At 42.1% G+C, this 15,121-nt stretch overlaps 1 protein-coding gene across 1 annotated transcript; it reads left to right on the top strand.

The window, feature by feature from the left end:
- Positions 1 to 1,387: 1,387 nt before the first annotated feature.
- Positions 1,388 to 14,984, top strand: LOC106565398 (TBC1 domain family member 20). The gene is made up of 8 exons (XM_014132465.2): positions 1,388 to 2,346; positions 4,211 to 4,396; positions 6,721 to 6,801; positions 7,359 to 7,545; positions 7,911 to 8,012; positions 8,148 to 8,289; positions 8,635 to 8,819; positions 13,418 to 14,984. The coding sequence occupies exons 1-8, from the start codon at positions 2,289 to 2,291 to the stop codon at positions 13,683 to 13,685; spliced, it is 1,209 nt and encodes a 402-aa protein (XP_013987940.1). The 5' UTR covers positions 1,388 to 2,288; the 3' UTR covers positions 13,686 to 14,984.
- The last annotated feature ends 137 nt before the right edge of the window (positions 14,985 to 15,121 follow it).

Raw genomic sequence — 15,121 nt, 5'->3', positions numbered from 1 at the left:
AGTCTTGTCTCAGACAGATAGTTGGGTCCAGTCGGCCTGCCAGTCAGATAGGTAGGTCCGGTTGGCCGGCAAGACAGGTAGGTCGCCTCCCGGGTGGCGCAGTGGCCAAGGCACTGCATTGCTGTGCTAGCTGTGCCACCAGAGATTCTGGGTTCGAGTCCTGACGGACCGAGCTATGTGGCTTCCATTTCTGACCGGCTGGCCGACCGGAACTAGCTATCTGGTTGGCAGGCCGACTGGACCTATATATGTGGCCAGCAGACACAATGCCACAGATGTCTCAAGCTTTGAGGGAGTGTGTAATTGGCATGCTGACTGCAGCAATGTCCACCAGAGCTGTTGCCAGAGAATGCCGTTTTAGAGAAATTGGCAATATGTCCAACTGGGCTCAACCGCGGACCACGTGTTTGGTGTTGTGTGGGCGAGTGGTTTGCTGATGTCAATGTTGTGAACAGAGTGCCCCATGGTGACAGTGGGGTTATGATATGGGCAGGCATAAGCTACGGACAATGAACACAACTGCATTTTATTGATGGCAATTTGAATGCACAGCGACACCGTGTTGAGATCCTGAGGTCTATTGTCGTACCATTCATCCGCCACCAACACCTCATGTGTCAGCATGATAATACACAGCCCCATGTCGCAAGTATCTGTAAACGATTCCTGAAAGCTGAAAATGTCCCAGTTCTTCAATGGCCTGCATACTCACCAGACATGTAACCCATTGAGCATGTTAGGAATGCTCTGGATCAACCTGTAAAACAGCGTTCCCGCCAATATCCAGCAACTTCGCACTGCCATTGATAAGGAATGGGGCAACATTCCACAGGCCACAATCAACAGTCTGATCAACTCTATGCGAAGGAGATGTGTTATGCTACACACCAGATACTGACAGGTTCTGATCCACGCCCCTACCTTTTTTTTTAAAGGTATTGTAGCGACCCGTATCTATGACTAACAGATGCATAACTGTATTCCCAGTCATGTGAAGTTCATATATTAGGGCCAAATTAATTTATTACTCATTACCCCCACCAATTTATGCTGGGTGTAATAACTGCCGTGGTTGATGCTTTTTGCCTACTCGGAAATTACGATATGAAACGTTGATTTGAACCTTTTGACTTACTAGTGGGTGCCCCTCTGATTCATATCCCGTGACTTCTGATGATAGTTCTCGATTATATCGACTGATTGGGTCTGTATGTGGTAGGAATACAACCCTTGTTGAAAAGGGCAGAGGCTTCGGCTAACCTCGTATAAAAAAAAAATATATATATATATTAAAAAAGACGGGTTCCAGCAGCATCCTTGCTCTGTACGTCATCATCACCTGTAGCGTATTCATTACGCCGATTCTGTTGAATTTTTTTTTTTTTTAAACGGAAGCAAACTGAACGAAACGTGGAGGGACTTAACATAGAAAAAAACGACAGATTTTGGTTTCTTCCGTTTGGTTCTTAAACGCTAAACCATAGACAGTACTCTGTAAGTAAACGGTTTCCGTAATGAATATGCCCCTGCACGACAGCAATCAGCGCGGGCACCTTCACCAAAGCATCGAATCACAGAGTTTCTAAACCCAGAGGCGCAACATTACGAGACTTCCGGGAATGCTGGCTAAACAGACGAGGCGGGAAGTCAATGAGAGAAGTGAACAATTATTATTTAGTTTTTAATTTTCCCTAAATCTAAAGGCACAACTTAGATTCGACCCAATGTTTTAAGTAGTCGAACATGGTGTTACCCCAACCTTGTGAAAGTAACAAACTGACACGTTTTCATTTATGTCAAAAACGACTTGATATCGAAAGATGTGCAGGCCGTCAAATCAACGGACATGCGGAGTTTGGTGCTAGACGACCGTTAGTCCCGATTACATGTTTATACGCATGAGCCTTGCTATCCAACGTCGCCATGACACCGCCTACAAGTGTGATCGGGGAATTCTATTGGAGAAGCAGTTTTAGCCTATCTTCATACTGTACCGTCTTTGATCAAATTATTTGTCCGGTAAAAGCGTAACGTGGCTAGCTAAATTGTATCTCTCTAAATTATTATGTTGTTAATTATGTGAGTAATCTAATTTTTGAAATTGGCTATACTTTGCGATAAAATAACCAATAGCTGAATGACGTCAATAACTGATCTATTTAGCTAGCTAGGCTAGTTTGGTATTGGGAACATTTGTCATGGACAGCTAATCAGTTTGTTGGAGAAAGAAAATTATATCTATCCAATAGTATAATCTACGATGACGAGAAGATTGTAGTGTGGAAACCATGAAAAGATCTAGAAGTGTTGGTGCGTCTTCACCTTTGAATGGGATTGGAAAACAAGGTAACGTTATTCTAACGTCATGGACATTCATTGTTTTTCTGTTTTTTTGTTTGTTTAGCTAGCTAGTTAACGTTAGCTAGCTGTTAGCTAGTTACCCAATTAGTTGAGAGGATGTGACGAATGTGTCTAGCTAACTAGTTGTCATGTCATGACGCATGTTTGCAAACTTGTTTTAACTAGATTAGCTAGCTAACGTTTACGTTAACAGCTGGAAAACGAAATGCATTAACGTTAGCTAACAACACACCATTGACTGGTAGTTAACCAGGCATTGTTTGACATGGTCTCCTTAAATCTTTCACCAATCACCGGAACAGTACTAGGAACGTATAATAGAACGGGCTTCCTTAAAATACATAGCTAAATTAACTGTAATAAATATGTAATACTCCTGAAAGCACACAAGTATTCCCAGTTTGTGTGGCACAGTGACATCAATATCCAGAAAAGGCACAGTGCAGGGGGACTGTCAAAAGGTCATGAATTGGGCTAGCCAGGTACTAACGTTACATTACATGATGGTTGTAACTCCCCAACCCAGTGGTTATTTTACTGAAGCACTCCCTCACACTTCAGTCAGCTGGGTGTCTGCAGTTCAGTTTTGTCAGGTATGTACTTGCTTGTCTGATGCAGTGTTTCCTAAACAAAATGTTTAATTTTATTTTAGGAACTCAGTCCAGCTTTCAACTTATTGAAAGTTGTTATAGTAGAATGCACAAGATGCAATTTCGAAATTGGGTAGTGCATCATCAGTTTTCCTCTTGTCATGTCAGTCATTGCCAGTGGTGGAAAAAGTACCCAATTATCAAGTGAAAGTCACCCAGAAAAATACTACTTTAGTAAAAGTCAAAAAGTTTTTTTTTTTTTTTATCTACTTGAGTATCAAAAGTAAAAGTATAAATCCTTTCAAATTCCTGATATTAAGCAAACCACACAGCACCATTTTCTTGTTTTTATGTATTTTTTTACAGATAGCCCCTGGCTATCTCCAACACTCAGACATAATTAAGCATTTGTGATTAGTGAGTGTCTTATGTTATAAGCACATCAGACTGTTTTTTTGTAGTTTTTTTACAGATAGCCAGGGGCACACTACAACACGCAGACATGATTTACAAACATAACATTTGTGTTTAGTGGGTCCTACAGATCAGAGGCAGTAGACATGACCAGGGATGTTGTCTTGATAAGTGGACCGATTCCTGTCCTGCTAAGCATTGAAAATGTAACGAGTACTTTTGGGTGTCAGGGAAAATGTATGGAGTAAAGAGCACATTATTTCCTTTAGGAATGTAGTGGAGAAAAAGTAAAAGTTGTCAAAAATGTAAACAGTAAAGTACAGATACCTAAAGAAACTACTTAAGTAAAAATACTTTAAAGTACTACTTAAGTACTTTACACCACTGGTTATTGCATACCTTAGAGAGCTATTTATAACTTGTCAGAAATGTCCAGATCAACTAGCACATGTCAGCTAATGTTTTTTAGCCCATACATTTTGTTGTAATGTTTGAGTCACTTAAATATCATATAAATAAACAATAAATATGACAAAATGTGTAGAATTGCACTAATTAGCTTTTAACCTACAAAATGTTCTCTGCGTCAACAAGAGGGGTGTGAACAGTGCTTGTGCCTATAGAAATAGACGTGACGTGTGTGCGTGGGGGGGGGTTCGGAATGTGTTCCTCAATGCTGGAAGGGGGGCCTGAGTAAAAACGTTTGGGAACCCCAGGTCTGATGGATACTTTGCCTGTCCGCTTCCAAGTTTAGCTATCTCAGGAGGATGTTCTGGCTAATGGCCACTGTGCTACTGTAACTGCTGTGAGTTGAGACCTCACCTGAACCGTTGTCATGTGGACAGATGGGGACTCCCGGAGGAAGAGGAAGTTGGCAGAGATCTCTCAGGCCCTGAACGTGACGCCAGTTGATGTGGCAGTGCTGAGGAGGATGGCCATCAGCGAGGGGGGGCTGCTCACTGATGAGATCCGCTGTAAAGTGTGGCCACGGCTGCTCAACGTGCCCACCGACATCCTGCCTGAGAAACTAGGTGAGTTGCCTGGCCACTGCCACTGACAGACCAGGGATGCCACTAAGGCTAAAAAGGGTAATAGTCCTGTATCAAGCGTAGGGGCATGATTTGAAGTTATTTTTAAGGGGGATTTAGGGTCTGAGCTTAATTGACAGCCGATTTTGTCACTTGAGTTAGTCTACTAATTGCTGAACCTGATAGTTTCATAAATTACAGGAGTCCACATCTCCACTGCAATTGCCTATATACCTTCCATGCGCCCAACAACAGTTGGTGGTTAACAGTAGTAATGCACCAATATGACATTTTTGGCCAATATAGATATCCAATATTTTTCTTGCCAAAAAAAACGATACCGATATTTCGAATTTTAGTGTCTTTTTAAGCATTCTTTTACAGTTAAATAGTTAACACACACACACACATGGATGCAGCGGTCTAAGGCACTGCATCTCTGTGCAAGATGCTCCACTACAGTCCCTGGTTCGAATCCAGGCTGTATCACATCCGGCTGTGATTGGGAGTCCCATAGGGCGGTGCACAATTGGCCCAGCGTCGTCCGGGTTTGGCCGGGGTAGGCTGTCATTGTAATTAAGAATTTGTTCTTAACTGACTTGCCTAGTTAAATAAAGGTTACACACACCACACTGATCAAAAAGTTATTTTGTTGGCATTTACATATGTTCCCATTATCAGTAAAACATAATCAAAACCTATTTATTTCACTTACTTGATGTGCTGTTTCATTGTTCATTTGTTCAGTTGTTTCATTCTCAACCAGGATTTCTATGGAACGCCGTTTGGGTCTTTTCGTGTCTTAAAATATACTATTTAACACGATTTGACGTGTCGATTAAGCTTGTTAACCAATCAGGACCTGAATATAATAATTTAACGGGTTGGTACATTTTTTACGTAGTTATTACACATTTTCGTCATGTACCACTCACTCGTATTTCCTATGTCATAACAATTCATTGATGTTTGCTATGATGCTGGTAAAGTTGTCTCGCGCACCTACAGTGCTGGTCATTAAAAAAAAAGCTAGCTAGCTCATGGATTCAAACAATGTTCTTCCCCAAAAACATAGCAAAACGACATCTGTTTCAGTAGCTGTATAGTTAGGTGTCATCATCTAAAATAACCCTAATTTACAAGACAGTTCTTATTTGATTAATGGTGGTCGGACCCATCTATGTGAAGCTAGTCACAATAAGGATTAGCCACAACAGTGGACTTTGCGGTTAGCCTTCAGAATAAAAGTATGGCATAATTCTACTATTTGTATTTATTTTCATCACTGTCAATGACCTACTTTTATTTTGAAGGCAAACTGCAAAGTCCACTATTGTGCCTAATCCTTACTGTGGCTTGCTTCATAACAGATAACCCGGTACGGTTGAGCCTCACTAGCCAGATGAAGCCAGCTGAATCTTATAATGTTAGCTATGGGCAACAGGGTTAAGTAGTTGGCTAGCTATTTATTTTCACGAACTTAAGTTCAATTTCAATAGGCGAACAACAAGTGGCAACCTTACTCACAAGGATTCCTAAATCATTGCTAAGAATAATGAAAATGACTGCAGTTTCTACTGGTCATTGTTTTCAGGCCGGTTGTATTGGTGCCAGCTAGGTACCAAGCTAAAGCTAACTACCCCAGTTGTTGCGGTCAAACAAATGATGCTTTTATTACCAACGCGGTATTGAAAACACATCGTTCGTGACCGGTGTTTTCTTGTTTGTAGACTTTTTTGTACAGCTTAGACAGTGCTACTGTATCTTTTTTGACACACAAAGACCCAAACGGTTTTCCATAGTATGTATGTCGTGAAGCTAATAGCAGTAACGCTATTACTGTGTAACTCCGGTAGGGCAACATCTGAAAAATAGCACACTTGGTAGTGTTTACCGGTGCCCGACCAGTCGGCGAAAGCCAACATCACCCACGACAGAGAACGGTTGATTATCAAGGGCAATGAATCCATTATCTTGGCTTTAATGGATTTCACCTTTGAGTTGTCTCGCTGAAATGTTCTTACTCTTTCAAATTACTGCTCGTCTTGTTGACTGCTCGATCCACACAGCAGACATTCTGTGGGCTAGGTTAGGAATGCTGTGTTGCACGTTTAGCGCCAAATTTTACGTGGCATCATTACGTCATGTACCTATGTTTATATAGGTATGAACGTCAGCTTTGACATCGGTTTTGCACATCGGTGTTAAACGAGACATCGGCCGATACCGATGTCGGCATTTTTAGCTAATATCGTCCGATTCCGATATGTTCACCCGATATATCGTGCATCCCTAGTTAAGTGTGACCTGATCTCTCTCTTCTCCAGAGGAAGTAGAGCGGGAGAATAATAAGGACTATAACCAGGTGCTGTTGGATGTCCAGCGTTCCCTGAGAAGATTCCCTCCTGGTGAGTGACACTGGTCTTAGAATAGCACTAAATCACGTGAGGCAGTGGTGTGGTTTGTCATCATTGTCTGATCTGCCTGCGTCCCGCTTGAATTTGACTTGTGTGATGTAGGCCTACAGACTACGCAACCCTGTCAGTTTGTATTTGTTTCTTTTGGAGAGTGTTCTAGATGTCTGTATGTTATTGCTTTTATTTATTAAAGCAGCAGAAAGTCTCAAAATGGAGAAAGCATAATCTGATTACTGGGTGCTTTGGAATTCATTGGAATTCTGCCATGCTTGTGTTTCACTGGCCAAGAATTCAGGACAACCTTTTTGCATGCGAAAGTTTGGTAATTTTGTCAGGAAGGTTGTGACCGTCTTTTCCAGTTGTATACTACAGTAGCCTAATTTGGGAGCTGCCTGCATAACTCGGTCTCCTGTTGACATCAGTGCATAAGATACACAAAGGCCAAGTTATACATGCTTTTCCCTAGTTAGGATTTGGCCCATAATGAGGAAATCAACTGGGCCTTTTGACTTGTGACCTTTTGACTTTTGACTCATCTCCCTGTGTAGGCATGCCAGACGAGCAGCGTGAGAGCCTCCAGGAGGAGTTGATTGACATCATCCTGCGGGTGCTGGGAAGGAACACTCAGCTGCACTACTACCAGGGCTACCATGACATCGTGGTCACCTTCCTGCTGGTGCTGGGCGAGCGGCTTGCTACCGCTCTGGTGGAGAAACTCTCCACGCACCACCTTAGGTGGGTCTCTGTCTCTCTAGGTGCTCCCCTCCCATAGGAGCTTGGCTTTCAAAGGGGTTTTAAGTAGAAGGGAAGCCATGTAGAAAAGAGAACGTAGCCAGTTACAATACAATAGCAGCACCTCCTGTTAGTTTCAGCATTCTATACTGTGTGCAGGTTTAAATAACTGTAAACTGTGCACAGTTGGCTAGATGAGTCATCCTATACAGTTGCTGGTGGAGACGAGGCAAGTCTGGAAGCATTTCATTTAATAATACGCAGTGCTACTTTCTATTTTTAGGATTTGACAGACTGTTTTGTTGATTATCTGATTCTAGTTCAGGTTATCAAATGTCCAGTTTGTTTCTCCTGTTCCTTTACTGCAGGGACTTTATGGACCCCACCATGGACAACACTAAACACATCCTTAACTATCTGATGCCAATCATCGAGAGGGTCAATCCAGAGGTGCATGACTTCATGCAGCAGTAAGCATCTTTTCTCTTGTTCTGTTAGTACAATCAGTAATTTGTTCAAATAACAAATGAGCACAACTAATGTAGCTATAAAACCAATAATGTGACTTACTGCTAAATGGGTGTCACTACGTTTTGTGTCCTCAGGGCGGAGGTGGGCACCATCTTTGCCCTTAGCTGGCTCATCACCTGGTTTGGCCATGTCCTGTCAGATTTCCGACACGTCGTGCGGTTGTATGACTTCTTCCTGGCCTGCCATCCCCTGATGCCAATCTACTTTGCTGCTGTGGTGAGCGTTCTTTTTGGGACTAAAGTAGAGCATTTTTCTAAGTGACTCCAAACATAACCCTCTTTTTCCTTTTGTCAGTTGACATGGATCTGATATTTAGAAATGTGGCTTTAGCCACCCTTAGAGTTCAAATGTGCCTCACAACTAGTGTTTTATAAAAAAAATACATGTTTTTTTCCAGCAGCATAGAGCTTAGCTGACCACTTATGCTGTGTTCTTGTCTTCGGACAATGTCTTCTAAGTTGCCGTAGAAGTTTGATAACAACATCTATTGAATTCAATAAAATGTTAACTGCTTGTTGTACTGTGGGTGTGTGCGCGCCGTTTGGTTGGTGTCTGTTCCAGATTGTGCAGTACCGGGAGGATGAGGTGTTGGACTGTGAGTGTGACATGGCATCGGTGCACCACCTCCTGTCCCAGATCCCCCAGGACCTGCCCTACGAGACGCTCATCAGCCGCGCAGGAGACCTCTTTGTCCAGTTCCCCCCCTCCGAGCTGGCCAGGGAGGCTGCCCAGCAGTACAGTCAACAGTAAGCTTCTCGCTTGTCTCTGTCACGTAGTCTCTCCCATGGATTCTCTCTCGCCCGCCCCCACTAGATCCGCTACCTCCTCCTACATCTCCCTTCTCCAAGCCTCTTTTCCTTTTTCTGTCTTTTCGCCTTTCTTTTTCGCTCTCTTTCTTTCCCTCCTCCTCTTTTTACCTGCTGTTGCGAGTCGAATTCCCTCATTAACACTGAGATGAGAGAGTGTAACCTGACAGAATAACCTTCATCTCCCCTGACAGGTGAACTGTGCACTAATAACCTGACACTGAGCTAATTCTGTCTACTCCTTCACACTAGCCTGTACGACTATTATCATGTACTTATTTCCAGCGTATTTAAACAATGACACAGGAATTTGAACATGTACATGTGTCTTTCTATAAATAATGGGGCCAATGTGTGACATTGGGATAAACATTTGTAAATAGTTTGAAACTAAACTAAAATACCTTTTATGCAGTTCCAAATGTGTACTTTGAGGAATTAATGTGAATATATGCAAATTGGCCCATAACTCCAGCTATACAACAACATAGGTCTAGGACTATACATCCTTTAAGCAGGGTTCATTTATATAATTGTACATATAGGGCCTAATATAGAACCCTCCCTCCCCCAAAAGCATGCAAAAAGTAGGCCATAACCACTTCAGAAATAATACATTCTTTAGGCCTTGCTTAGGCATTGATATTCAATTATTACATTCTAAAATATGAGAATGTGGACATTGCATGACTACATACAGTGGGGGAAAAAAGTATTTGATCCCCTGCTGATTTTGTACGTTTGCCCACTTACAGTCTATAATTTTAATAGTAGGTTCATTTGAACAGTGAGTGACAGAATAACAACAACAAAAATCCAGAAAAGCACATGTCAAAAATGTTATAAAATGATTTGCATTTTAATGAGGGAAATAAGTATTTGACCCCTCTACAAAACATGACTTAGTACTTGGTGGCAAAACCCTTGTTGGCAATCAGAGGTCAGACGTTTCTTGTAGTTGGCCACCAGGTTTGCACACATCTCAGGAGGGATTTTGTCCCACTCATCTTTGCAGATCTTCTCCAAGTCATTAAGGTTTCGAGGCTGACGTTTGGCAACTCGAACCTTCAGCTCCCTCCACAGATTTTCTATGGGATTAAGGTCTGGAGACTGGCTAGGCCACTACAGGACCTTAATGTGCTTCTTCTTGAGCCATTCCTTTGTTGCCTTGGCCGTGTGTTTTGGGTCATTGTCATGCTGGAATACCCATCCACGACCCATTTTCAATGCCCTGGCTGAGGGAAGGAGGTTCTCACCCAAGATTTGACAGTACATGGCCCCGTCAAATGATGCGGTGAAGTTGTCCTGTCCCCTTAGCAGAAAAACACCCCCAAAGCATAATGTTTCCACCTCCATGTTTGACGGTGGAGATGGTGTTCTTGGGGTCATAGGCAGCATTCCTCCTCCTCCAAACACGGCGAGTTGAGTTGATGTCAAAGAGCTCCATTTTGGTCTCATCTGACCACAACACTTTCACCAGTTGTCCTCTGAGTCATTCAGATATTCATTGGCAAACTTCAGACGGGCATGTATATGTATTCTTGAGCAGGGGGACCTTGCGGGCGCTGCAGGATTTCAGTCCTTCACGGCGTAGTGTATTACCAATTGTTTTCTTGGTGACTATGGTCTCAGCTGCCTTGAGATCATTGACAAGATCCTCCCGTGTAGTTCTGGGCTGATTCCTCACCGTTCTCATGATCATTGCAACTCCACGAGGTGAGATCTTGCATGGAGCCCCAGGCCGAGGGATATTGACAGTTCTTTTGTGTTTCTTCCATTTGCGAATAATCGCACCAAATGTTGTCACCTTCTCACCAAGCTGCTTGGCGATGGTCTTGTAGCCCATTCCAGCCTTGTGTAGGTCTACAATCTTGTCCCTGACATCCTTGGAGAGCTCTTTGGTCTTGGCCATGGTGGAGAGTTTGGGATCTGATTTGATTGATTGCTTCTGTGGACAGGTGTCTTTTATACAGGTAACAAACTGAGATTAGGAGCACTCCCTTTAAGTGTGCTCCTAATCTCAGATCGTTACCTGTATAAAAGACACCTGGGAGCCAGAAATCTTTCTGATTGAGAGGGGGTCAAATACTTATTTCCCTCATTAAAATGCAAATCAATTCATAACATTTTTGAAATGCGTTTTTCTGGATTTTTTTGTTGTTATTCTGTCTCTCACTGTTCAAATAAACCTACCATTAAAATTATAGACTGATCCTTTCTTTGTCAGTGGGCAAACGTACAAAATCAGCAGGGGATCAAATACTTTTTTCTCCCACTGTAGACTGGCGACTTTTCTGTTTCCTGTGTGGCAGACGCAGGCACACACAAAGCCATGAATAGCGGTAGCATTAATCTCACCATTTGAATCTCACCATCTCTCTTTTTATAAGGAGAGAGCCACCAAAAACCAGTTTCCTTTTTTAATGGAAGGATTTGTATGGAAAGCGAAGTTGAAGCCAACATTAGATGTTGTCGTCCTCATAATAACCACACATGGTTTTACCTCAACAGAGTAGAGTAACACCCTTCAATTGAAGTAGTGGGAAACAAACAAAAGTGGCCACATCTCTCACAAAAACGGATCAAAAATGAAATCACAGATAATTATAAAGGAGCATGAGAATTTATCAATTGACTACAATAATTACATTAAGCTAGGCCTATACCAGTATTTGAATTTCTGAGCTCCAAGTTCAAGTAGGCTACTTCAAGCCCCTTGTATTGTTTAACATTGCAGTTGTAACATGGAAACCAAAATGTATTTATCATGTTGTTTAATTGAAAAACCCAGGCGATATTTATCTACAACAACGTTTCGACCCTTAGGTCTTCATCAGGCATTGTTGTAGATGAATATCACCTGGGAGCGTGAGCAGCAGTGTGCGGCGTTTTCCATGACAAATATTCTTGACATTCCTTGCGAACACTTGGGCTGTTGTTTTAATCGCATGCGCCATCACAACAGCTTTTTGTCACTTGACTATCATTCAGAAAATTCCTTCCTGGATCAGATGATGATGTGTGAAAATATCGCTGCGTAATTAAACAGCTCGACACCAAATACGCATCAAGTATTATGCATAATTATTGAAGAACCACAGTGTCGATTTAGGTTTTAAGTATAAAGGTAAGGTGACTCGGTTAGAAGCATTCGTTTTTTTGCAATCACATACATTATTTTGGATTTGTGTGCCCAAAAAAACTGTTTTCACGCCGTAACATAAGGAGACACAAAATGTTACACTGCGGCATGGTAGGAAGGTCCCGAAAATCGTTAAGACTCCAACCACCCAAGCCATGGACTATTCTCTCTGCTTCCGTATGGCAAAAGGTACCGGTGCATCAAGTCTGGCAACAACGGGCTGTTAAACAGCTTATACAAGCATTAAGATTGATAAATAGCTACATGGACTAATTAATTGAACTTTTTATTTTTATTTGTGCACTCTCTCTATGCACACTCACGGGGCCCTACACACTTCCACACACACTTCATCTGTTCACTCACACTTAATATGCACAATTGAATTTCTACTGACCCTACACACACACACACACACACACACACACGCACACTCACTCACATACAAACTGCTGCTACTCTGTTTATCATATATCCTGTTGCCTAGTCACCTTACCCCTATACATATCTGCCTCCATCACTCCAGTGTCCCTGCACATTGTAAATATGGTATTGAAACTGACCATGTATATAGTATGCTTGCTTACTTATTATGCTCTTCCTATTATTATTTTTTCTTCTAGTATTACATTGTTATTGATTATTGCATTGTTGGGTTTTGAGTTTGCAAGAAAGGTATTTCACTGTACTTATGCATGTGACATTAACTTGAAATTGAAAATTCTGAGATCGCCATACAAAAAAATCCAGGATTCTTACTGGGTTCAAGTTCAATGTCTAATTTAACTGATTCATGCGTAATATATTATATAACGACAACTTACATTGCCATAAATGCAAGGACAGACAAGATGTGTTTTATGTCATACAATTTTGGAGAAATCCGTCAACACAAACCACGAGAAAGGGTTAAAACAGGTTTTAAATCAACTCTTGTATTTAGTTGAATATAGCTATTCAACCCCCATATCTTAATATAATGACATGAAAAAATTTGGCAGATTATTATCAGTTACTTCTCAACAGCTGTAACAAATTGTCCAGTTTAGGAAATCCTCACGGGTATCCTAGTTTATAGAAATACACACATACCCCAAGCGAAGGCTCTGTATATTTAGGAAAATACATGTCCTTCCTTCTGATGTTCGTTCTAAGCTGTACCACTAGTATGGGAGACCAATATAACTAGTTTGTACTAGAACAAGTAACACGGTTAGCCCCAAACTGCTGTCCCAGCAGTAGCTGCCTGGTGTTAATAACATTGTCCTCTGTCTCCTCCTTCACATTAGCCTGTAGGTCTGTTATCATGTACTTATCAGCATATTAAGCAATGACTCTTGAATTTGAACATGGCTGTAGCCGCCTGGTGTTAATACCATTGCCATCTGTCTCTCAGGATGGCAGCCTCCACCTTTAAAGACTTTGATCTGACCCCGGAGCAGCAGCAGCCGGACACGGTGCTGCGGAGGCGGCGGAGAGAGAAGCAGGCGCTGAAGGGAGCTGCTGCAGGTGCTATGGTGGCGACCGCCCAACCCACCGCGGCTCGGCGCTTCGTCCGACTGGCCGTCATGGGGCTCACTGTGGCCCTGGGGGCAGCCGCCCTAACCCTGGTCAACACGGCCCTAGAGTGGGCGCCCAAACTGGACCTACACCTCTTTCCCTGAGAGAGAGAGAGAAGGGGACTTGTAGGCGAGTGAAGGGGGCTGACGGCCAATACAGCAGAAGACATCCACGGGAAGGAGAGAGAATAGAGATCTTTGTAAAGAGAATATGGAGTTCTTTTCCACATTAATATGAAGGACGTGAATGGAACAGAGACTTGACTGTCGACGTATTTATATTTGTTAATAAAATAACCGAATGGTGATAAATGTTGTGCTGAGAGAGATTAAACTATTAGGGGTGATGGCAAGCGACAATTTGTAGCAAAGACTTAGGTTTCCTAGGTTGAAGAGTTGTCACTGGGGTCGAAACTGCTGCCAATGAAGAGCGTGGATGTGTCTGAAATGGCTCCCTATGTAGTGCACTGTATAGGGAATAGGGTTTCATTTTAGACGGTCTGTGCGATCAGGTTCAGGGGTGAGTTAAATGTCCCTCTGAACCTCACATGGGCCATGTTGGCACAAGGACAGAGATCCCGCTAGCCCGCCACTGGCATGGTCGTCCCCCCCCCGGCAGATCATCAAGTTGAATCCTCTGCCTTCAACACATCATGTCCCTCTTCCTTTCCTTTCATTCTGTACCGAGACCAAATACACATGTCTTAGTCCCGTCTTTGTTTAGCACTTCATTTTCTAATTTTCTAAAGCATCATTTATTATTGTTAAGTTATAGGAAATATAATTTTTGTACAAACACAACCATATTTAACATTAAATTAAAGGAATTCATTTGGGTCTTCTGACTTTATGGATGACAATTTGCAATAGTTATTTTCCACAGCATGCCTAAATTAGGTTAGGTTTGGAATAGGTTACCTTTGTGAGCTGCGACAAAGCACCGATAGCACTCCCAGACATCCCATGAGCCTTAGCTTGATCCCATGCTTTTATTGCACAATAATGAAGTCCTATTACATTGTTTGCACACCCTATCCTCACATTTCAACCAAACTCACCAAATGGCCTGGTTATAGAAATGACAAGGTTTTTTGCACATTTAATTTTAAGAAATGTCGCTTGAGCTTATTGACTACAGTTGACACGATTTGAAAAATGTGTCGCATTGGACCTACTGAAATTTGTTCAACAGAGATACATGAGTAGATTCGTGTGTAGTTGATTCGATTGTGACACGCAGATACTCAGCGGTGCCTGTTGACTCCATCAGTGTTAACCATCCATGGCTTTCATTGCACTGAAATAGCCTCATTCTGTATCATTGCAATGGTTTTTATCTGCCTTTTATGTTGAATTGTTATATTTGTCATGAGAACAATAAAAACAAGATCAATGCAAACTGCATAGGTTGAGTGGACATATCTGTTTAGTTCCTATGTATCGCTACATAGTGTTTCTTTAAGGTGAATGCAGTAGTGAAAATATGAAGGAAACGTTGAAAATCACCAGTGTCTATTTAAGGTTTCTACCATCTTTGTTTA

This window comes from Salmo salar, chromosome ssa12 (genome assembly GCF_905237065.1).
Source record: "Salmo salar chromosome ssa12, Ssal_v3.1, whole genome shotgun sequence".
Taxonomy (NCBI): domain Eukaryota; kingdom Metazoa; phylum Chordata; class Actinopteri; order Salmoniformes; family Salmonidae; genus Salmo; species Salmo salar.
This window is presented reverse-complemented; position numbering and strand designations above follow the sequence as displayed.

Coding starts and splice junctions, on each gene's coding strand:
- LOC106565398 (XM_014132465.2), top strand. CDS start 2,289: ATGAAAAGATCTAGAAGTGTTGGTGCGTCTTCACCTTTGAATGGGATT. Junction 2,347..4,210: donor GAATGGGATTGGAAAACAAG/GTAACGTTATTC, acceptor TCATGTGGACAG/ATGGGGACTCCCGGAGGAAG. Junction 8,013..8,147: donor GTGCATGACTTCATGCAGCA/GTAAGCATCTTT, acceptor TTGTGTCCTCAG/GGCGGAGGTGGGCACCATCT.